Below are 24,962 nucleotides of genomic sequence, written 5' to 3'. Positions count from 1 at the left end.
TGTATTGGAATTGTAAAGTTCACCGATAAAAGAAAAATCAATTTCTATTGTCAAACTTTGTATTTGTCCCTCAGATGGAATTATTTGAAAAATCAATGATTTGTCCTCTGAGTTCAGATTAATGACATTTACAAAGTGTTGAGATTCTGCTATTGTCAAACTTACAGCATGAGATTCCTATATATGTAGCATCTAATTTAGTTTACTTCACAGGCATACACAGTTGAGCTAGAAGCATAATTGAACCAGTTAAGAGAAGAGAGCGCCCACCTTAAAGAGGCTCTAGTAATAACACGTGGAATGTTTGATCTTGTAATTAAGATGTTCTCGTTCACAAGGAAATTTCTGATATAATTAGAAATGTTGCTTTTATTTCTCTTCCCCAAACAGGCAGATATTGACCGGAAAAGAAAGCAACAGGTAACTATAGTACAATTTCTTTTAGTACCATTAACGTGTGTGTGTGTGTATGTGTATGTAAATGATCTTATGCTTTTAGAGTAACCCATCCCATAGTCTGCATTTTGTGCTGAACCTAGCCCACCTGTTTTGTTTAGTCATGTCTAGTTTCTTTGCAAAAGAACTGTGTTTGGGTCACTTTATAAACCGATGGCCATGCGCTTGAAGTATGCAATATTTTGCAGATTTAGGGCCATCCAATGTGGATTTGTTCTCTACTAGCTAGCTAACATGTGTAAATTATTTACATGATGTTCTGTTATAAAATCCTTGTCTCGCTGTGATCAGTACTGGGGCTAAAACAGATCCTCTGTATTCATCCAAGGAATACAATAAGCCATTGATTGGTGCTTTATTTATGATTGGTTATTAACAATAGAAGCGATCTAAATATGAACTATAGATGTATTAACTAGATATGTAGATTATAAGAACAAGTAATTGATTTCAAATCTGCACCTGTTTGCATTTTCTTTTTCCCTACGCTTTCTTTGTCTATTCCTTAACTTTCCGCAGGTCTCTCTCCATCAATTGTAGTTGTGTCCTCTGTCACGCCATCAACATTTAAACACTTTTCAGTCATCGATGGAGGTTCTTGGTTCACTTCATATAACTCAATCATTGCATTTAACTTAGTCGTTGCATCCTCAGTATGCTTTTCCGAACTCGTCGCACAAGTAATCATCTTATAACAGATATTCAACAGACTTGAATATCTATTAGCATCTTCTCATTGATCCCCTGCGTCATAGCTGCTGTGGATTAATGTGTATCTTCTTTTAATATCCTTCCTCCATCAATCCAAAGTGTACCTATCTGGTATTGTCTTAATCCCATTACATTTGAAGACGGCGAAGATGTGCCGGCACATTATCCCCCTCATTTCAAATAAACCACAAGAACACTTGGCGACTGCATCGTCCTCACTAAAATCCACTGAATATGTAACTAGCTTAGTGAAATCTTCGACATGAACTTCATCCTTTACCAGATAGATCATGACTGTAGCATCCGCCTTAAGTAAAACTGGGTCTAAGTCGATAATGTCAGTAAGTTGGTGTTGAACTTCCCTGAATTTAGGATTTGTGTACAAATCTTGATATCTCTTTTCAATTGGAGATCTAGAGATGCAGAGAATTGTGACATTAAATGATTGGAAGTCCGCGCAATTTTCGTTCTCAATCTTCTTTTTCAAGGCATTATCATATTGATCGACAAACTCTTTCAAGTTTGTCTTAGCATGAACATAACCATCAAAGAAGGCATTCATGCTCTCGCTCCGCTACGTTGTACTCATTCCAGCCCAAAAAACATTTTTCAAGAAAGCCGGTACCCAATGCTCACGCTCAGTGCATAAACTCTACAACCAGACATTCTCATGCAAGCTATATGTGCTAATCAACTCATCCCAACATTTTTCAAACTCTTTCGGTGTTTGTGTGTCATACTTACATTTCATCAGTGCAGTTTTTATTCCAGTTTTGTAAGAACCATAATAGCCAAGCTTTTCAAAGACTTTCTTAAAGATATGCCACATGTAAAATCTGTATCAGCTTTCTGGGAAAACAATTGCAATTACATTTTTCATGGCTCTGTCTTGGTCAGTGATAATAGCCTTCGGTGCTATACCAACCATACACTACAACCAAATTTGGAATAACCACACGAAGGTCTCAGTATCCTCAGAGAAAATCAAGCCAGCTCCTAACAAAATTGATTGCCCATAGTAGTTTATACCAACAAATGACGCAAAGGGCATCCCATATCGGTTCATCAAGTATGTGGTGTCGAAGGTTACGACATCCCCGAAATATTGGTAGGCTGCTCTACTACGGGGGTCTGCCCAAAAAATATTTTTTAACCTCCCGTCATCATCCAAATCCATTAGTGCAAGGAACCCCGGATTTTTGTACTGCATCCGTAAAAGGTAGTCTCGAAGCGCTCCAGCACCACCTGCGCCCAATCGTAGATGTTGTGCCTTGTCGATGTAGTTACGGCAATCCTTTTCAAAAAATGAGAGATTCTCAAAACCACCCGTGCCAACAACAAGAGACCCGAAACTCTTATTCATTCGGATGCCGGCCAAATCATTTGTATCTGGGACCCTTTTAACAGATTCACTCACTTCTCTATTACATCGAAAGAAACGAGATTTCTTTGGACTGGGGTCATGGTTGTGGATATTGTGAACTGTAGTTAGTCTAAACTTTCCATCAGCAACTTTTAAAGCATTAATTTTTGCCTTACATTACGTCTTTCCTGTTGGATGTGGGTTGGCGACATTTATAGTTCTATTCCAGGCCTTTCCTCCACGGGCACAGGTAAGAGTGACATATCTAACATCTCATCCTCTCTCCTCTCACTCCTTTTTGTCATCACCTTAAACCCGCATTTCTTGCTATATTCCTTATAATAACTCATTAAATCTTCTAAGGAATTAAACTCCATCCCCGAAATTGGCTCATCACCATCCATTTGCACTTTCTCAGATGTTATGGCACTACCATACTCGATTTCTTCTGCATCTGGTCTATCAGGATGAATTTCTTCAACTCTGGAAGATGTAGCTGCCGATTCAGTTTCTCCAACTGAGGGTCTATTATCCTCCATACCAATAAATCTGCTTGTAACGAAGGTATTGCCGAGAGATAACTGGCCTTCCATGCCATATTGAAATAGGTAACTAGCATTCTGGCAAAACAAAACAAAAAATCGCAATTAAACTCTTCAAGCAAACCAACTTATTAAAATTAAACGGAAAATATGACATCACCACCTGTACATTGCTTGGATATTGGTTGACAGCGGGAATGAGAGAAAACCTGGTGACTACACAGGCACTGGTCCATAGTAACGGTGCATTGGGATGTTTGGAGAAGTTGATGGTATGTCCTGAAATGTTATTGGATAAATTATTGATGTGTTGAGAAAATAAATATCAACTAATCTCGAATCTAATGTTATTGATATATTAAATAAAATAACATATCGCGGATGGGGGTCCATAGTAACCGTGCATTGGGATGTTTGGAGAAGTTGATGGTATGTCTTGAAATGTTATTGGATAAATTATTGATGTGTTGAGAAAATAAAAATTAACTAATCTCGAATCTAATGTTATATATATTGCAAATAAAATAACATACCGTAGATGAGGGATTTGAGCTAGATGGTCTTAGGGTAGATGGATGTTCTTTTCCTTTTTCCATGCTGAGAGGTAGACAAATGCATCTTGTCAATAGCAATATTGTATAACTCAAACCACATTAAAATCTATGAACTAGTACAATGGATCTCATTTCAAATAAATGTTTAATATTTTCTTCATTCATGAGCATGTGGCGATGCAAATATAGTTGCCAAATGGGGGGCAAAGTACCAATATTACCCATATCATAATATTTTTTCCTTGTTTGTTGTTGGTTTACGACGATTTTACATCTTATCATGATATTTCTTTAAGATGATCACCACTTTTGAGTGTGAATTTTTTTTTTTTATCTTTTTTTAGCACACTTTATTGAAAGCACTCTCGTTTAAGGTGAAGAAATATCGTAAATACAATCAAAACAATTTTGGGACTAATTATGACCCCAAAACACAAAAACATTAACCAACAAAATAAATCATTTACATTGGAATGTGGAATGTAATTGGCAGGCCAACACCAAATAAATCAATCAATTAAAAGTTAAAACAACTACTTCGTATTACTCAAATGTACATACTATTTATAAGGTTCCATTCTTTACACAAAGAACTAAGGTGTTTTGGCCTTAATGATTCATAATTTGAAGGAAAACCAACAATGTAAGTGATAGACCCAAAATGCAAACAAGATAACTAAAAGAAATGGATTTAGAGGCACAATACATTTGATGGGGGCTTTTAGGTGGTTCCAAAAAATACTGGAAGTGGAAGAGATATCAGGCTTCTTGAATGCAATAAGGCTTCAAAGCACAGGGAACCCAAGAATCTATTCATCTCCAAAAACTTGTTAAAAAAATCAGAGAATTGATTGGAATCCAAGATGACTTGGGGAGTTTGGTAAAGAGAAGTAATATAAAAAAATATAACGAACAAAAAGGTAGAAACAAAGAAGCAGGCTTTGAAAAGAAATATCCGAAACTCCAACAGAAAGCATAAGGCTTGTTTAAAGTAAAGCTTAACTTGTTTACTTGATAATATATAACAAATTAGAAGTAAATTAGAAGTTAATGCATGGAGAAATACAATAGCAACAGAAGATCATGATAATATTACTATAATCCTGATGAGGTATAGCTAGCTAGCTAGCTGGTCCTAATGGCTGACTGATACCATGATAAAGATATAAAAACAGAGTTGCACTACACCTATTTGATAAAACACCACAGAGAAGAATTTGGACCGAGTAGAATTCATTTCTTAACCTGTATTTCCTTGATACAATATGACCAGCACAGTGCAGTATTTATAAACTTCATTTTGTCTATATTGCAGTGGACACAATAGATTTCATAGCTTCTATTTTCTTGATACAATATGACTGTCAAAGTGAAGAACTATTGAAGTCCAAGCACCTTGTCAAAAAGTGGCGTTCTAAATGGCCATTTTAAATTTAGAACGCCAGCCAAAGCCAATGTTTACGCCGTCTGTTAGATTCAATGTTTGCCACTATCAACTATGAATTGCCAAAGAAGAGAATGTGTGAAAGAACAATAGAAAATCAAGTCCAAAAGAAGTTCAAGAAATACTAGAAGAACCGTGGCTGGAAGAACCTCTTTGCGACAACACAGATCTGGAAAGCCCAACCCACGTCGACAGCGGCTCAAATCTGGAATGTGTGACGAAGGGCAACGGCAACAACCGGTTTGGTCCACAGCGGTGACCACAGACGGTTCTTGGTTCAAAGAAGAATCGGAGGTTCAAGGGCCAAGTGAGAGTGTTTTCTTCTTTTTGCTTTTTTGCTTTCCCTCCATTTCTTTTCCTACATATTTCACTCGCTCGGGTTTTTTTTTATTATTAAATTAGCATGTCAGCCGATTCTTTGCCGGTTCTGCACCAGCAGTTGCATATAGAAGAATTGGATGGAAAAATAAGTATACATAGACGTACTTGGAAAATAAGGAAATGGAAGTGCTCACTTGCTTTATTGCTCAAACATTCTCCGTTGATCGGACCCGCAGATGATTGCTAATTTGCTGAAAGGATAAGGCCTACAGAATAGATTATATATATATATATATATATATATATATATATATTTATATATGAGTCGTTCTACTGCCACCGAATAAACATCACGAAGAAGTGTTCTGAACAGTGTATTTTTTTTTTCTTTTTTTTCAATTATGTTTTTAATCATCCTAAATATTTAAAAAAAATAAAAAATTTACAATATCATTAAAAAACACTTCCTTAATCACCAAGTAAAAAAAAAAATTCGGGACCTACTTTCAATGGGTTTAGCATTTTTGTATATATAAAGATGTTTGCAGCCGGGTCCTTCTACAACCACCGAATAAACGTCCCGAAGAAGTGTCCCGAACAATATATATATTTTTTATTTTTCTTTTCTTTTTTTTTCATATATTTTTTTAATCATCATAAACAATTTAAAAAAAATAAAAAATTCATAACATTATTAAAAAACACTTCTTCAATTAACAAGTAAAAAAAAATTGTTTCGCGACCCACTTTCGGTGGGTATTTCTGTATATATAAAGATGCTGCAGCCTTCTCCTGTCCCTAGGCCTGTTCAAAAAATGCTATGACCCGCACCCGCCCGATTCATCCGTCTGAGCCCACCCTTTAAATGCGGGTTCAACTAAACAACGGGTTGGAAATCATCCAACCCGCTGTTTAACGGGCGAAAGAGCAGCCCGATAGAGTCCTTCATTCCAAACAATCTCCAAACCTAGGCCCCTCTCTCTCTCTCCCCCTCATCGATCACGATTCACGCTTGTAGGAAATCGACTCTCTCTCTCTCCTCGATCACGATTCACGCCTCCAAGCAACCGAGTACTCCAAGCAAACACTTCAGCTGGTTGCAGAAACCCTAGCCAGTGGCATTCTTCATCACCGTTCTCTGTCGCCGTCTCCATCAGTGTTCTCCGTCACCGTTCGTCATCATCGTTCGGCCGCAACTCTAAGATCAAATCGATTTGCTGAGGTATGTTCTGTTTCTTATGCTCCAAATTTCCGTTTTCACCTTCCTTGCCCTTCCAATATCTCGTCGTTGTTGGTATCACATGGAGCTTCCGTTGTGTTAGTTTTATTTTGGGTTTGATTCGTTGGATCGTTAGTTTTATTTGTGGTTTGATTAGTTAATCTGGGTCCAATTCTTTCTTTGTTGAACTGCATTTGTGGCTGGTAATTTCAGCTGCAGTTTTGTACAAGTAATGCAATGTAGAAGGGTCCTTTAAGCTCTCCTCTTTTCAGGGTTCTTCAGGCAATGCAGAAACAGATCACATGCATATAATTGGCAATGACTACCCAGCTTAATTGTACGTTATGCTACTTTCTTTTTGAATAGAAAATGTATGAAAACCCTTTTCTATTAAAAAAAAGAAAAAAAAAACCCCGATTATTATTACCCGACCCGAATGGTCTGGGTCGGGTTAGGTTCCATTGCACTGGCAATTGTTGCGGGCTATGACCGGACTAGCCAAAAACTATGTTGGGCGGGCAATTGCACACCCCTACCTATCCCCACATAATTAAAGGGACGTTGAATTAGACATAGACTCTGCTAGGCCTCGTCAGCTATGTGACATCTCCCCGACGTTAGATTTAAGGTGTAAAGCGTCTGCGTAACCAAACATCTAATAAAATACATTTTTGAAAAAAATTTGTTTACTATAATAATAAATAAAATATAAGTCGAGTAGCCCGTTCTACTTGACCGATAGTTACTTTTTGTAATTTTTTTTATTCACATTTTTTTAATACATTTCAATATTTTTTAAAAAATAAAAAAATACACCAATACACTTAAAATCAATTTCTTAATCATTAAGTAAAAAAAATTAAAAAAAAATTTCCCGACAGGTCAAGTAGAGTGGTAACAATTGGTGGGCAAACTAGCTTTTTCCATAAAATATAGAAGGAGACAAAGCAATGCAGATGAAAGTTCTTGTTTCCAAGAAGGAAAATATTATTCCTACAGAAACTTTCTACCGAAAATTTCTACCGAATTGTATTTTATTTTTTTATAATTTTATTTTTTTACTAAATAATTAAGAAAGTTTTTTTAAATGAATTTGTGATTTTTTACATTTTTAAAAATATTTAAAGTATTGAAAAAAAAGAAAAAAAAAACTTTTACCTTTCGGTAGGGATTCTATGTAAGAATCTTCTGTGCAGGGTGTAGTAGATTCCTTCCAAAAATGTTATATATGAATACTTACATTTGAATTTCTTTATCCACACATATTATTTATGTGACATAATATAATTTAAAATGTAAAATTTAAAATTTAAATCTTATAAATTAAATTATGACACGTGAATGATTGGATGTATTTACAAGTTTTATCTTTTATATACTCAACATATTGCTTATGTGAAAACTTTTCACATTAATTATGCTAAAAAATTTTAATGTTTTAATTTCTTTTTAAATTATAATAAGTCTCACTATAACTGATATATTAAAATACCGATTTATGTATAACAAAACTTAAAAAATAGTCTTAAAAGAATAAATGACATAGTAGAGAAGAAAAGAGCAAAAGACAGAACATGACTCGTGTTGTTACTACGAGTCTACAATCGAAGTATAAGCCAAATAATATTTCTTTTGGCAATTAAAAAGAAAGATAATTTTTCATTTAAAAGAAAATGACTCGTAATAATTTGGTTGGAAGGCTTTAATCTTATTTAAATAAATATAATAATGTAAATAATTAAGTTAATGGCTGAAGTGACGTGGTAAAATAAATAGGATGTAATTTTCAACAGATGTCAGGGGTGACTTATGGGAGAATTAGGTCTCCGTTTTCATAATTCCTCTCTATTGATCTGATTTAATAATTATAATTTTTTAAATTTTCACATAAAATGAAATAAATAATTCAATTTTTTTAATTTTAAAAATAAAAATAATATTAAAAAATATATTCAAATAATATTTTATTCAACTATTAATTTTAATATCTATTCATATTATTTTATCTCATCTATAAAAACAAACTAAGCCTTGTTGTTCCAATTTTAGTTCTCACTATTTCCCGATCATATTTAATGGGCATCGGTTTCATGGATAAGGTTGAAAATTAAGTCCTCACAAACGGAGGGGGTATCACAACATACCATGGCTCCTTCTCCGTTAAGGAGTCATTACTTTATAAGGAGTAAATCATATTATAGGAGTTCCATTTTTTTTTTTTTTAAAGTTTTGAGAGTTAAACAAAGATACGTGGCTTTCTTTATATGTAATATTGAGATCATGTTGCTTTTTGTTATGTACCCGCTTGTATATGGACTGTATTGAGGAAGGCGGGTAGGAATGAAATGGATATTCTATGATGTAAATGGAAAATGCAGGTAAGGTGTTTGTGAGTTTGACAGAGTGAATTTGAAATAAACGTAATAAACCCAAAGTAAAGAACAGTAATGTAGAAAATAAAGGAATGAATCAAGAACAAGAAGATGATGATATGGCTACGCTGGGGTGAGTTCAAGGCCACCCGCTTCCTCCATAGATGCAAATAACAGAAAGTTCAATAATATTCCAGAATTCCCCCTTACAGATGCTCTTCCCCCTATACATACTCAGAAACCATGCCCCCTAATCGACCACCACCAAGGCTCTGGGCCGATTATTGCTTACCATAACTAGGCCCATGGGCCACTAACAACTCAACAATTAATTAAAATGAAAGGATAACAACTAAGTTGGGAATCAAGCCTAGCCTTATAACACCCCGCTCATTCCTTCTTACGTACGTTCTTTCTTTCTGACATAAGGCTTCTTCTTTTTGACGTAAGCAAATTCCAAGGATGGGATTATGCAATAGTCTGCCCCTTCTCTTTAGCGATTGTGAGCCTTGTTATGTGGGCCGAACCTCGATGGCATGTTTTTAAAGATACTATGTGATCTCTAAAGCTAGCTTTGTGTTTTGAAGTTATGTGTATTTAAATAGAATATTCACATCATTATTTAACAAAGTAATATTTTAAATAACTCAATTATAATATCTTTGAAGAGCTACAAAAATATTATAATTGTGAGGAATCATTTTATACAAATGATTCCAGTTATTTAAAATATTATGGGATTTAAATTATGTTTAAAACTCTAAGTAAATTAAATGTTTTATTCTTTAAAGATATTAAATAAGACTTTATCATTTTATTAAGGATGAAGGAATATTATTTTATAAACTAATGTTAGTTTAAATAATATTCTACCTTAATTCCTCTCAGTGCTTTTAATTAAGTTAATGTTTATGCATTTTAAATCAGTGTTTTAATCTCTCATCGTTAGATCGTTGCGTAGATGCCCAGACGTTGGGTTTTAGAATAAAACCCCAACCCCTCTTTCTTTCTCCCTCAATTTTCCCTCCCTCTCTCTCCTTCAGCTTGCACTGCACGACACCCTCTCTCACCCGATTCCTCCACTGCCCAGCCCGGCGCCGCCGTGCATTGGTGAGCCTTACTGCCCCTTCCACCGGCACCACCTCACTTCGGCGAGCTCCCTACACCGGTCTCCCTCTCTCACGCTCTCTCGGCAGTGCACAGCCCGAATGGGCTTGATGTTGCTGCACCGCCGTGCGCCGTCCTCCGGCGCCACCACCTCCACAGTAGCCTCACCTCCCACCGGCCATCCTCCTCTAGCAAGCTCGGCCTCCATCTCCCCGTCGTTTGCTCCCTCGAAGTCCACCACTCTCTCTTGCACGGGTTCTCCCCGTCCACCGCCATACGCCCCCACCCACGGCATATGACCGCCCTCTCCGGCATCCTCAGGCCACCACCGACCCATCCCGACCACCCATGGTTCCGATCTGCCACCCATGCATGCACTCTCACTCACTCTCTCATGGCATCTCTCCCCCTCACACACGACCATTCATCTCTCCACCACCATGGACCACCGTGCCACCACCATGGAGCCTCCACAACTCCACCAGCAGCTGCCCTTGACCTCCCTTAGCCGAACCCTAGGTCCAAACCTGGGTAGTCACTACACATGATGGACAGCCACTATGCGTGGCTTACCGCCACTGTACATGGCGAGAGTCGCTGTGTTACGCTCCTTGCAACCATCACAAGGCCACCATGAGCCCTTCCAAGATTGCACTTAGCTATCCAAATGCCCAAACAGCCACCGTACATGGGTTAGCTGCCACGTACGACCCTTCTAACATCATCGGCTGTGACGGTCAACGAGCAACGCAAGGGTTATCCCGTCGATGGTATAACCCTCTATGCTTCGTTATTTTATGTTAGATGTTAATTAGTTGATTACGTTGTGGACTGTGCTATTAGTATTGTGGAGTTCGTTGTGTTGTAGGGAGATGTGATGTGCTATGTATGTGAAGTGTTGGGCATATTTGTGTAGTGTGCTGTGAAATGTTGTGGATTGTGCTGTGAAGCGTGGTTGTGGAGTATGTGCTGTAATGGTGATGTGGCGTTGTGTGGATTGGGAAGAGAGTCTGTACTCTCATGGCATAGTGTGGGATAAGGAGAGTATATGTAAAATATATCTTCTTGGCGTATTGTGGAATGGGAAGAGTACACGTGGAGTGTACTCCATGTGGTGGAGTGATACACCATATGGCGTGTATGTCATAGTGGTGATGTGGCATAGCATGTGAAAAGGGAATGTACGTGGAGTGTACTCCAAGAGGTGCAGCGATACATCATGCGGCGTGTCGTAGAGATAAGGATGATTGTGTGGTTGATGGGCATAGAGCAGGGTGAGTAGTGTCAAGAACTGTGGAACAGTGTCCCAAAGTAGTTATGGTGTACCCTATAGTCTGAGGTGACTGGTGTCACCGTAATTGACTTATGTCTAGAAGTATGTGTGAAGTAGTAGAATAAGTGTAAGAGTGCGTAGCGAAAGCATAATTGGGGAATGTCACAAAGTGACATGGTTACCAGCAATCGTGCTTATGACGGGTCAGGAGTTAGTATAGGCATGGTGTATCGGGATCGTGACAAGATGTCACGATGTGTTAGGAGTACGTGAGCAACCGTACTCGTGATGAGTTAGAAGTTGGCATAAGAATGGCATAGTGGGATGTTAGGTGATGTGACAAGGTCACGGTGTAACTTGGGAGTAGTCTCGAGCTCTATGACGTGACAAAAGGCATAGTTGTGAGTGGAGTCTTGTTGTGTTAAGTGTTGGGATGGACTGTTAAAAGAGACGGGTAGCATGAAGAGTCATACTAGTCGGGTTAAGAGAAAGTTGGTATCGGAGTATGGTACTTGTTACACAAGCAGGTGATCTACGTGTTATATATTGATCTTAAGTGATAAAGGGGTAAGGTACATGTGTAATCTGGTGAGACAAATGTAGCGGACAGATTCACCGTACGTAATGGGTAATCTGTCCTAAGCATAGTTACACGGTACTTAAGCCTCAGAGTTGGTTTAGAGCCGTGTGTCGTGCATGGATGAGAATGAGGATTAGTCTGAGCTAAGATGCATGGAGGCAGTGATGGGTGTACTGTCTAGGATCGGGATGTGTGATTCCATCGGTTAGAATCATGCATCGGAATGTGGTTAGAAGGAAAAGTAAGACGGAAGTCCTAGTGCCTTAATCCTAAGGTGAATTATAAGTTCACCTTAAGGGATGAGCACTCGAAGTAGAACGTCGAGTTTGGAAGAGATAGTGACCATAAGTGGTTTTCGAAGGTTTTAGCATAGTAAAGGGCATGTAAGAGCACGGGATAGAATGAGAGTGTTTCAAGTGAAGTGTAGCTCTATTTATAGTTATGTTGCTTATGCATTAGATAGAGAATGACGGCAAGGTTATGTGTATGCATGTAGGTTGCCATCTGACACGCACATGAATGGACTGCATGATATGAAAGTAGCATGGAGCCCAGGTAAGTATTGCGTCCATACTCTTCTAGAGTTTTCTAAAATATACGAAATGAAATCGAAACGCTTTCCTTACTAAACGACACAAAAGATGTTTTACAAGAAAAACATGCTAAATATAAGTGTTTAAAGGTATAAGTATGTACAGCCCCTCCTTGGCAGCTCCTTTTCACGCACCAAAAGTATTAATTGTATACATGTGAATGGATGACTATATGCTGTATCTATTGTATGTATTTTCTAAGAAAATCCATGAATTAATGAAAATACATGGAAGACGATTTTCGGGCTTATGCCCCAAACGATGTTTTTCTCATGAAATGATGTTTCCTCATGAAAAGGAACCTTTTTCCCTTGAAAGGACTATAAAATGAAAGAAAAAAAAAAGAATAAAAGTTCCAGCTCTTTAGAGCTAACATGAATGAATGAACAAAAAGTAAAGAAAGACATAAAAGTATGAAATGTATGAAAATACGTAATGACCACATGAATGAATGGAAATGGTACCAATGAATGGGCAGATTGCAATGCCTGGTAAGTAGTACTGGTAGTGCAACTAGTGCTGCCCTCTGACTAAAAAGGGATTCTCAACCCATGGCCACTGGTAGAGTCCGGATCCAAAGGAAGACCGCTAACCCCAACACACGGGGCGTAACAGTGTGTACCGACCAATGAAAGTAATAAGAAAGAATAGATGAATGTATGAACGTATGAATGCACGAACTTTTAAGAAATGAAGGCACTGACGGGGGAAACGTTTTACGAAAAGAAAGCCCATTTCAAAAGAAAAATCCCGTCTAGTGATGTTTTCAAAAGAATGCACGTATGTACGCATACATGTACGTATAGTATGTATGAATGATGGATGCATGAATGAAATCCTATGTTATTATATTTTAACTGTATGAAGTAATGCTTACGAGTCATCGACTCATTTTAGTTTTTATGCATGTACTTCCCCGCCCCCCATAGGGACAGAATGAACTGCACGCGTCAGGACGGACACGGCCCATAGGGAAAAGCACAGAAGTCTAGGCATGAGATTTTAAATCTATGAGAGGCATTTTCACTGTTAGATTAATGTTTTCCGCTATAAACCTCTTTTATTCTAAAAGCACATTTTATTTTATAACGTAGAGTCTTGCACCTTGGGTATGGAAGTAAAAAAATTTAAATCGAACGGTAATCCCCGTCATCTTTTCTAAAATCATTTTGTAAAAAATCCCACCATAAGGACAGCCGTTACATGCCCACTTTAATGGGATTCATAACAAATTCTCGATTCCAGTTTAGCATTTCTGCTTCTGATGCTGTTCAAATTTGTCAAAATCCAACATCATGGACAAAAACTCGTCTGCATAGCTAGCTAGAAGTCCAGTATTTTGCCATCAAGATATACATCATTAAACTTCTGCCATCTATCAGTCACAATTGCATATTTGCCTTCCTTCCCTCTGCAGCCAAGGTCCAAGACAAGCCTCTGCCTTTCAACAACACGAGTAAGGTCTTTCAGCCTTTCAAGATCCATTTGCCCATTTCTACATACATATGATGTGACAATGACATGGCAAGCTCCTTCCTCTAGGTAACTCAAAGCGTTTTCAGAATTGGTCCCACCTCCAACTTGCAAACTGCCTGGATAAGCACGTTGAGACTTTCAATGGCTACCTGTACCAAGAAGCTTTCTATAGAGAAATCATCCATGCTTGCTATAATCATTGATGGGCAATACCAAATGGTTGTTGGATAGTGCACGAGACCTAATTCAACTATGAAAAAAATATATATTCTCCATCACATCATCAACAAATTTGTGTTTCAAAACACCAGGCTAATTGAATGAGCAAATCCCTTTTCTATGATTCAAACTTCCAGCCACAAGGAAGGAATCCCTTTGTAGACCTTCCTTTCTGCAGAACAGCTTATCATCATTGTTGTTGTCATCCGAGTTGTACCCAAAAGATTGGGCATTGTTGTGTCCTTCAATGCTCTCCTGATATTCTAGGTTAATGACTAAAGGTGCCTCGCATTCTTCTTTTCTTGGCATACTTTTTATTTGACAGTTTCTTTACATAATCTTTTTTTTTTCTTTTTTCTTTTTTTTTTTGCTTTTTTTTTTTGGTGACTTTTCTACCAACCCTTTAAAAAAAAATTCAATGAATGTTCAAGTTCATTCTTCATTCTCATAGGACCATTTTCTTCGTCATTTGAATAAAGTGAAATAGAAAATATTTCTTCCTGGGTTGGCAAACCTGCAGCAACCCTCAAGCTAGAAATTAAATCACAATCAGCTTCATCTCTTCTTTTTCCAAAGCTCTCGAATAGAATCCTCATCTCCACCAATAATTGCTTAAAATTCTCAGCAAACTCTGCCACAAAGTTGCCAAAGGCTCGCATGACCTTCTCAAGTTCCCTAGTGGGAGCAAGAACCGAGGCTTGGCATTCGATCAAGCCATAATCAAGCAGCGAAAGGAACAATCCCCCTTTGAAGAATTGCAGAGGGCTTATCAAAACCATAAGCATAAATGCTTCTTTTGATAAAAAAAATTTTCTTGGCCATCTCGGTGTGCAACACCGACGTCGATCCACATCAAACACCATTTCCTGAAGGGCATGTTTGGTGGCTACATCAAACTGAGCAGTAGAGAAGAGAGCGACTCGCATGGGCTTCTCTCCTTTGAAGTTCACCTGTGAAAGATTAGCTCTATTATAACTTTTTGAAACAACCCACCAAATTGTTGGATTAATCTCATGACAACCAGCCTCTCTCATTTCGATAAGAAAATCCCATACTATAGCAAAGTGCTTACTACTCCCAGGATATCAACCAAGATTTGATAATTATCAAAATTTTGCTCAAAGCCAATAATTGTTTTAGCCCAAAGAAAGAACATGTGAACAGAGAACCCAAGATTCTTGCACCTCGTCAGGATTTGCTCCACCAAGTTTGTAGATATTTGAGTGGAAGATGTGTCGAGGGAGAGTTCTAATTCATCAGGAGGGCTTCGATGGTCACTTGTGGCCATTTTAGACTCCTCTGTTCTGTGGTGAACATCTTGGATCCACTTCTCACACTTCACCTGACCATCAACTATTTCTTCATCAGCCTTGGACTTCCACCCCTTGCACCTTAACACTGACCCCCATTGCAACCTATAACAAGTATTGAGCTCAATCACGGAAATGAGTGATTTCTCCCACACATCCAAGGTTTTATTTTCAATTTCATAAGTGGTGGTGCTGAAAATTTGGGTCCGATTTTGATGGGAGAAGGTGTGATTGGAGATCTACGGGTTGAGCTGTTGAAGCCGACGCAACTAGTTCGAGTTGGGTAGGGTATTTAACGGAGACTGAGATTTTTTGGATTGGAAAGCTAGGGCTTGAGATTTTTTGGGATGGTGGGGTCTCTGATATGCGACTGTGTTGAGGATGAATTGCCAGGCGAAGGAAAGGTTGATGGAAGGAAGGTAAAAAACAAGGGGCAAGGGTACCAAAAAGAAAATGAGAGGAAGCTCCCTTCCGTCGTTCACTTCTTCTTTGGTTTCGAGGGAGAGTACTATGATTTGGGTAAAGGGCTCCCACTTGAAGCAGTGGATGAACCTCACTTATGGAAAAATAGTAGCAACAAATCCCTGGATCGAAAATCCACAATCGAGCACGAGCAACCTGAGTACTTCCAACAACACTCCCTACAGGAAGATCTCGATGGTAATCTCCATCTCGATGAGCAACAACCTTGGTTTCACACTGAATATTTTCCCTACTAGGAAGCGGCTGCGATGTTCGATCTTCTGAAGTTTAAGAAATTAATTTGTGTTTTGTGTTTCTAAGAACAAGTGGAAGATAGATTTCTTTCGTGGGTACTGTCATTTTCTCTTCCGCCTGTACTGTATTACTTTCCTCATTTGTTGTATCTTCTAGGCGTCCTCCACAGACTCTACTGCCTCTTCTTCTTCATCCTCTTAGTCGTGCCACTGTACGAGAGATTCATGCATCTTCTTGGAATTTTGATATATCCTGTGAGTATTTCACTCATATGCTCTAATTTTTTCAAAATTTTTTCCAGCAAGAATAATTACTATTTATTTAATCGTACCACACCCATGAAGAATCAGTGGCTTTGGATATCAATTGTTATGTACCCGCTTGTATATGAACTGTATTGAGGAAGGCGTGTAAGAATGAAGTGGATATTCTCTGTAAATGGAAAATGCGTGTAAGGTGGTTGTGAGTTTGACAAAGTGAATTTGAAATAAACGCAATGAACCCAAAGTAAAGAACATTAATGTAGAAAATAAAGGAATGAATCAAGAACAAGAAGATGATGATATGGCTACGCTAGGGTGAGTTCGAGGCCACCCGCTTCCTCTATACATGCAAATAACAGAAAGTTCAATAATATTCCAAAAGAATAATGTTACATGTAGTCGTAGAGTGCGTAAACGTCATGTAGCCACTTTAAAAAATAGTAGAGTCTACTATTAAATTTTTTTTGTTTATATACAAGTATCTTATTTATTCACTTTTTTCAAAGTGATTGTACGGCGCTTGTACATTCACGACTACACTATCATTTCTCATTCCAGAATTCCCCCTTACAGATATTCTTCCGCCTTATATATACTCAGAACCCATGCCCCCCAATCGACCACCACCAACTAAGGCCCTGGGCCGATTATTGCTCACGTTAACTAGGCCCATGGGCCACTAACAACTCAACAACTAATCAAAATGAAAGGATAACAACTAAGTTGGGCATCAAGCCCAGCTCACTTTAATGGGATTCGTAACACTTTTACACTCCATTTTTTTTCAAGGTAATTGATATGTCTTGTATCAGACTTTCTTTTATATAAATCACCACATTTTTTATTTAAGAAAAAATAAGAATAGTTATTTAAAAATAATAAAAGTATATCAGATAAATAACAGAAAGTTTATTTTGTGTGAACCATTACCAGCACTCGAGGGCACGACGAAGGTTTACCACATGGGGTCGATCATGAACCATGACCAGCCCTGTGAATTTTGCTTTGTCAAAGTACTCATCATGGTATCTTTAGTATTTGAATGATGTCTGAAAATAAAATTAGGTGATATTTTGAAAATTTTTAAAATCTTGTGTCTCATCTCAGTTGCTAACCGATTAAAGCTCAAAATTCCGATGAGAGAGACTGATTACAATTTTTATTTCTTCCGTCATGGTGTTTGCAGTATAAGTGGAAATTGTTGGGAAATTGCCATTAGTTTGACAAACAAGTAACATTTAACATTAATCGTTTGGCCTCATAATTTTCTTGTCTTACTACTTAATTTTCTTTGGTTGTATAGTATCAAACCCCTTCCGAAGAATAACATTCAAGTTTAATTAAGCATCAACCTTCACTCGCTTAAACAACATAATTGCAAAAACAAACCTCACGACATGGGGATGCAATATTGGCACCCCTTTATTTATGGGAGGCTAGCCACTGCTCACTACAATAGAATGTGTGTTTTGTGACAGAGAAAACTGTCACAAAAAAATGGCAAACCGTCACTAAACATATTTGGTGACGGTTTGAAACCGTCACCATGACCGTCACCTAAAGTACGTCACAAAAAACATTTGGTGACGGTTTACTGTTCAACTGTCACAAAAAATATTTTTAGTGACGGTTGGAAGTGTTCCGTTCGGTACAACGTTCGAATGTTCCTTTTTTTGTGACGGTTATGAACTGTCACAGAAAATCACGTTCGGACTTAAAATCAAACGTTCGGACGTTATACCCGACCGATTGGCGTTCGAATGAGAGAAGTTGACGTTCGTTGGATATCGTGTTCGAACGTATCATATTTACGTTCGAATGTTAATGCGTCCGAATGTTAATTACAATAAACGTTCGAATATTTGTTCGAACGTAAATGTAAATGTTCAAACGTAGCGTGTTTAATGTTTGGACGTTATTTCGAATGTAAACGAAGGAGCGTCCGAATGCAAGTTCTTTGTTCGAACGTTAGTCGCTTTACCGTTCGAACGGTTTGTTCGTTTTAGCGTGAGTACGTTCGAACGTATAGTTTAACGTTCGAACGATTCAATTGTATTTACATTCGAACGTTTGTTACAGTGTGAACCAACGTTCGAACGATTTTTATTTACATTCGAACATACAGATCAGAAATACTAATTTCATAAAATTTAAAAACATAATACCAATTGTATCATATTACATACCCAATTAACAAGTAACAATGTCTTATAAAAGTACAAAATTAGATATTAAAACTAGTCAGAAATATTGATAAAATTTATTTCTTCTTTTTCCCTCGCCCACGGGGATTCTGTTGCAACGACATAACACGCTCCATTTGCACCATCATCTCCCGTTGCACTTACTCTTGCACTTCACTGCGTATTCTTTCCTCCTGGTCTCTCTGTTGGTCCTGCAAACGCGTCTCTAAATGAGACTGTCGTTCTAAGAGAGACTCTAACTCTTGTTGTCTCGACCTCATATACTCATTCTTACGCCGTGCAGCTTCTAAATCTGCCGTAAGATTATTAATTTGTGAAGCCGATGAGGTTGAGGATGATGAACATTTATGCTTGATAGATCATCCCAAACCTCTTGCCATACTAGACTGCGGCCCAAGCACTTGCGTGAATATGTCTATGTCACTAGGAGAGGATTCCTCAGAAGCCGACTGCACCTCCAACATTTTGCTCTGCAATTTAAAAGGTAATGATCGTAAATAATTAGTAACGTATTAAAAGAAATAGAAATACGAAATAAACTATTAAAATATTATATAAATAATTTATTTAACAAAATTAACACTGCTTACATAATTATTTGCAGCGACAGGATCCATCCACTCACTATGCTCATTAGTGTGAGCAGCAGCATAGACATGAATGAGGGAAAAGTTTTCAGGATCATCACGTTTCTAACAAAGCGACAATATTAGCAATTCTAAAAAGATAATATTAGTACTTATCAGAAATAAGTCCAGGAAAATAAATGAATTCTATAATTTTTTAATTACCATTTTTTCAGCAAGACGGTGGAATGACCTTGAACTGGCACAATGGTGGACAGTCAGAACGGATCTATTCTGTGCATTTGTAGAACTCAAGTGCTACAAAATATATTAAAAATGTTAATTGTAATATGTATACATATAATATATAAAACGAATATGAATGTAAATAATTAAAAGATATAAATGTAAAATACCTGATAATCTGGAGATGCGAAAAGATCACAACACTTTCTCCAATCATCTAACTTCATCTGCTGAAAAGGAGACTGCGCAGCCTCTTCCAACGTCTCAAACTTCTTGAAGTGGTCATGACATCGTCCTTTGTGACGTCGGAATAGTGTAGCCATCAACTCATTTACGGTTCTCAAATCCTCGCTACGGCCAAAGTCGAGGTCGAATTCATCCTAATAAGGGAATCAGGTAAAAAATATAATATATTAATCTAGGTGAAAAAAATGTACTGAAAAGTAAACTCACCAGCACACGACTTCGAATGTGCTCCTTAATCTCATTCGGAACATCTCGCCATGAGCGCACATAAAATGGAGCATAAGCTCGAACTACTGTGCCAATACAGGAGGAAAGTGCTGCTGCACTATCATCCACTCCTCCAGTGGAATTATCAGGAATTGTGATCTTCAATTTACCATGCCTTCTATTTTTTTCAAGAGAGATTCCACGTGTATAGCCACGACCGCGACGTACAGATGCATCAACTACATGATAATAGATATACTATAATTATAATTATATAGTTATTGAGAAAAAAGTATTAACTATATGTATAATTATTAACGACAATATTTCCTTACTGGTAGGTGTCGACTGGCTGTTGTTCTCTTCTGTGTTAGCTTGATCTTCAGGAACGGATTCCTCGAGTGGGAAGTCCTCAATGGGTTCAGGACTTGGACTTGGCGGAGGCACATTTCTTCGTTGTCGTTTTGGCGGCATTCTTGAAAATAATTAATTATATCAAAGAAAATTAATTAGAAGAAATTATGAAAATTCAAGATATTTTATAGTCACCTATATAAATAAAATATTTAGTACTTTTATTCTTCTGATGAATTTTCCATGCTTGTTTCAGAATCTCCATCAATAACATCTTCATCATCATCATGCACCTCTTCTTCATCATCTTTATCCACCTCCTGCCCGGATAGAAATACGTCTTCATCTTCTGACTCGTCTTCTTCTTCTTCCTCCTCACTGACTTGAATTGAATGATCATTTAATACAGACGGGTCGAGATGTACAGGTGGGACATCATCTCTACACAAGGGGAGCAACTCGAGTGCACCGAGGTCAACAAACAAGTTAATACCCTCTCCATCTTCCTGGTATGCCTCAACAATCGGAGTGTCATCTTCATCTCCATTATTCTCGTAATCTGCACTCGTTCCTGCTTCATATATATTTCGAGGAACAAATTTTTGTATGACTCACCACGTTATCTCCCCACTATCTTCATCAGCACTTTTCATTGGATCAATCAAGTAATAGACTTGGGTAGCTTGACAAGCCAATACGAATGGATCATCTTCGTACCATTTAGATGCAGTATTGACACTCGTAAAGTGATTATCCCTATGTATCGAAACCCGACCACCGCCTAGATCCCACCAATCACATTTAAAGACATATGTTATAGACCCATCCAGATATTTCAATCCGATAATATCACGTATGACACCATAATAGTCAATATCATCTGTTCCATGACTCCCCTCGACCAACACACCACAATTTTGAGTCTTTCTATTACGTTCACGGTCCAAAGTATGGAATCTATAATCTCGAACCGTGCATGCAGTATATCGAAGTGCTCTATTTGAGGGACCACAGGCCAATGCATACAATTCAGAAGAAATTGATCCGGGATCACGAGCACGTTGTTCCAAAATCTATAAATTGAAATAGTATATATTTATTATTTCATTATCCAGAGTTAAAAATTTCACAATATAACATATATATAATTTTAGTTCATACACGTTCTTCAAACCATCCGGGAAATTCTTCCTCGTGTCTTGCCTCTATATTTTCTACGCCTTCCGTCCTAAGTTTGTCCATGTGGTCACTGTTATAACATGTTGCAAAAGAAGTATATTTTGAGCACAACAATTCTAATTAATTTAAAGAAAACTATAATTATTCAAAGAAATGAAATGACATACCTAAGATAATCATCAATCTCTCGGCAGTTATTTAGCACATACCACCGAACTTTACCCAACTCTCCATCAATTAAATCGTAACCTGTTTGTGCACCCAAGGGTCGTACATTCTGGGAAAACACTGATAGCTCACGAGGAGGCGGAGTAGCAAGATCAGCATTTCGCTCTTGCCGATTAAATCGTGTCTCAACACCATGAAGATATAGAGAGCAAAATGTTAACCATTCATCGTGTATATAGGCCTCTGCTATTGAACCCTCAGCTTTGGCTTTATTCCCAACAGTGCGCTTCAATCGACCCAAATATCTTTCAACTGGATACATCCAACGGAACTGCACCGGTCCACCCAGAAGTACCTCTCGCGGTAAATGTATTGCTAAATGGACCATGACATCAAAAAATGATGGTGGAAAGATCTGCTCGAATTTACATAGTATATTAGCAATGTCTTCTTCCAATTTCGACAACACATCTCGATTTACTACCCGAGCGCACAAATCCATGAAAAACATACATAGTTCAGATATGGCCACACGTACATTAGATGTAAGCTTCCCACGAATTCCCACAGGTAATAACTTCTGCAAAAATACGTGACAATCATGACTTTTCAATCCATTGACTTTCCAATCATCAGGACTCACGCATCTACCAATATTTGAAGCATAACCATCTGGCAACTTCACACCTTGCAACCATTTGCAGAAATCCATCCTCCCCTCCCTCGTCATCGTAAAACATGCATGCGGCATGACCACCCTGTTACCTTCCACCCGCAAATGCAGATTATGTTTAATTCTCATTCTCTCAAGATCTTTCCTCGTCTTGATCGTGTCTTTCGTCTTTTTGTTAATACTCATCAATGTACCCAGTATATTATCACAAATATTCTTCTCTATGTGCATTACATCCAAACTATGTCGCAACTTGCATGACGACCAATACGGCAAGTAAAAAAAAATACTATGCTTTGTCCAATTCAATTCTGGTACGGCTCGTTTTCTCTTGTTCTTTCCCCGACCTTTGCCAAAATTGTTCGCTCTAACATGTTGCAGTTGTTCCACTATCTCTTCTCCAGACAACTCTTTTGGTGCAATCCTATCCTCTACTCTCCCATCAAACTTGGCACATTCTCTTCTCCATGCATGATTTGCTGGTAAATAACGTCGATGACCCATGAAACACAACTTCTGAGAAAATTTTAGCCACTCACTAGCAGTTTCTTTATTACACGTCGGACACGCTAACTTCCCTTTCGTACTCCAGCCGGAAAGATTCCCATACGCCGGAAAATCATTTATGGTCCACATTACCGCAGCATGCATCTGAAAAGATGTCGACTTAGATGCATCATAAGTTCTAACCCCTGTTTCCCATAACTCTTTCAGCTCTTCAATCAACGGTTGCATGAATACGTCAATATCATTCCCAGGTGATCTAGGGCCAGGGATGAGTAAAGTTAACAAAAATTTTGGCGCCTTCATGCACCTCCATGGTGGAAGATTGTACGGAATCAATACCACGGGCCAAGTGCTATAACTTGTACTCATATTCCCAAAAGGGTTGAATCCATCGGTTGTGAGTCCCAGGCGCACGTTCCGAGCTTCTAACCCGAACTCTGGATACTGATTATCGAAAGACTGCCATGCAAGTGAATCAACTAGATGCCTCATATACCCGTCATTCTTAACTCTTTTCTCCTCGTGCCACCTCATATCATGAGTTGTTTTCTTACACATATATAGTCTTTGCAACCTAGGTTTCAAGGGAAAATACCGCAACACCTTAACCGGGACGTTTTTCTTACCTTTCCACCTCGACTCTCCACATACAGGACATGCTTGTTTCTCCTCGTTCTCCTTCCAGAACAATACACAATCATTCTTGCATGCATGTATGGACTTGTACTCAAATCCTAATCCCTTTCTCAACTGCTTCGCTTCATAAAAGTTCTTAGGCAATGCAGACCCTTCGGGAAGCACCTCGTTAAATAAGTCCAATACCATGTTTATTGCTTTCGTCGACATCCCACACAATGATTTAATGTGAAGCAACCGCATAATAAACGACATTTTGGAATGTTTTGTACAACCTGGGTAAAGCTCGCGCTTTGCATCTTCCCACAGTGAAGGGAAATTTTCACAATCAGTCCATGATCCACCAGTTGAGACATTGTCATTAACCTCATCCATAAACATCCCAGCTCCAATGTCACCCAACATCTCCTCCATCTCATCATGCTCATAATCATCATCCATGTGCCGCAAATAATTGTGATGATCGACCAATACATCTGCTGACCCTTCATACGGCTCACCATGCAGTACCCATCGCGTATACTCCAGATCCATACCTTTCACAAATATATGACGCTCTACTTCATCCAATCCTATCGCACACAAATTTTTACACCATCGACATGGACACTTAATGTAACCACGACTATCAGCAGAAGCCCGTGCAAAATCAATGAAAGTTCTTACTCCACATGCATAGGGTACGTAATTCTTTCCAAGTCTATCGTCCAGACGCATCCAATTTTTGTCCATTTCTAAAAACATCTATATATTAATAACACGTACATTGAAAATGCACATGCATGTCATGCTCCAATTCTCATTACTTTTTTGATAAGGTAGTTGGTCCTATCCCATTCGAGATTATATTCTCCATATTGCACAAATCTCGTCACTCTACTAATTTCCAAGTTAGTAGAAATTTCGGCAGCACCTCCCCATAATTCTCCAAGTATACATGTTCAAATATCGGGATTGTGACCCTACGAACAGTATACCCGAAGAACAGTAGAAGAAGACACCGAAACTTCATATTAAACGTGGAAAGTAGCGAGTAACAAAAACGTGCAATACAGATAATATAATCTCAAACTGTCCACACTGGACAATTCAGGAATCAGTGGACACATAAATGTATACTGATTCCCAAACGGGTCTAAGGGTATTTATGCAATGTCACACGCATCTAGCAAAAAATCATACAACAATATCTCCATATTGTTAAACTAAAGAAGGATGGAAGATTATGTGACCCTACGTTTCGTGTCTTGTACACAACGAGGGAGAATGATCTTGAAGAAATGTTTAAATTTTAGTCTAATTACTTAACCGTCACAAACTGTCCGACCTTGACAACTCTCAAGGCCAAAGAGACTATGACAGTTAAGCAATTAGACCAAAATTTAGAGATTATAATTGTTATATATAATTTTAAAGGTTATTATATAATTTTAATTATTATCATTCCACAATTATA

The 24,962-nt window shown here is 38.0% G+C and overlaps 1 protein-coding gene across 1 annotated transcript; it reads right to left on the bottom strand.

Moving 5' to 3' along the window:
* Window positions 1-1,255: 1,255 nt before the first annotated feature.
* LOC121243158 (protein FAR1-RELATED SEQUENCE 5-like) lies at window positions 1,256-1,729 on the bottom strand. The gene has a single exon (XM_041141263.1). It carries the CDS (start codon window positions 1,727-1,729, stop codon window positions 1,256-1,258), a length of 474 nt encoding a protein of 157 aa, XP_040997197.1.
* Window positions 1,730-24,962: the final 23,233 nt, after the last annotated feature.

Source organism: Juglans microcarpa x Juglans regia, chromosome 1D (genome assembly GCF_004785595.1).
Source record: "Juglans microcarpa x Juglans regia isolate MS1-56 chromosome 1D, Jm3101_v1.0, whole genome shotgun sequence".
Classification (NCBI taxonomy): Eukaryota; Viridiplantae; Streptophyta; class Magnoliopsida; order Fagales; family Juglandaceae; genus Juglans; species Juglans microcarpa x Juglans regia.
The sequence above is the reverse complement of the archived record's forward strand: the minus strand, read 5'-3'. Positions and strand labels throughout refer to the sequence as shown.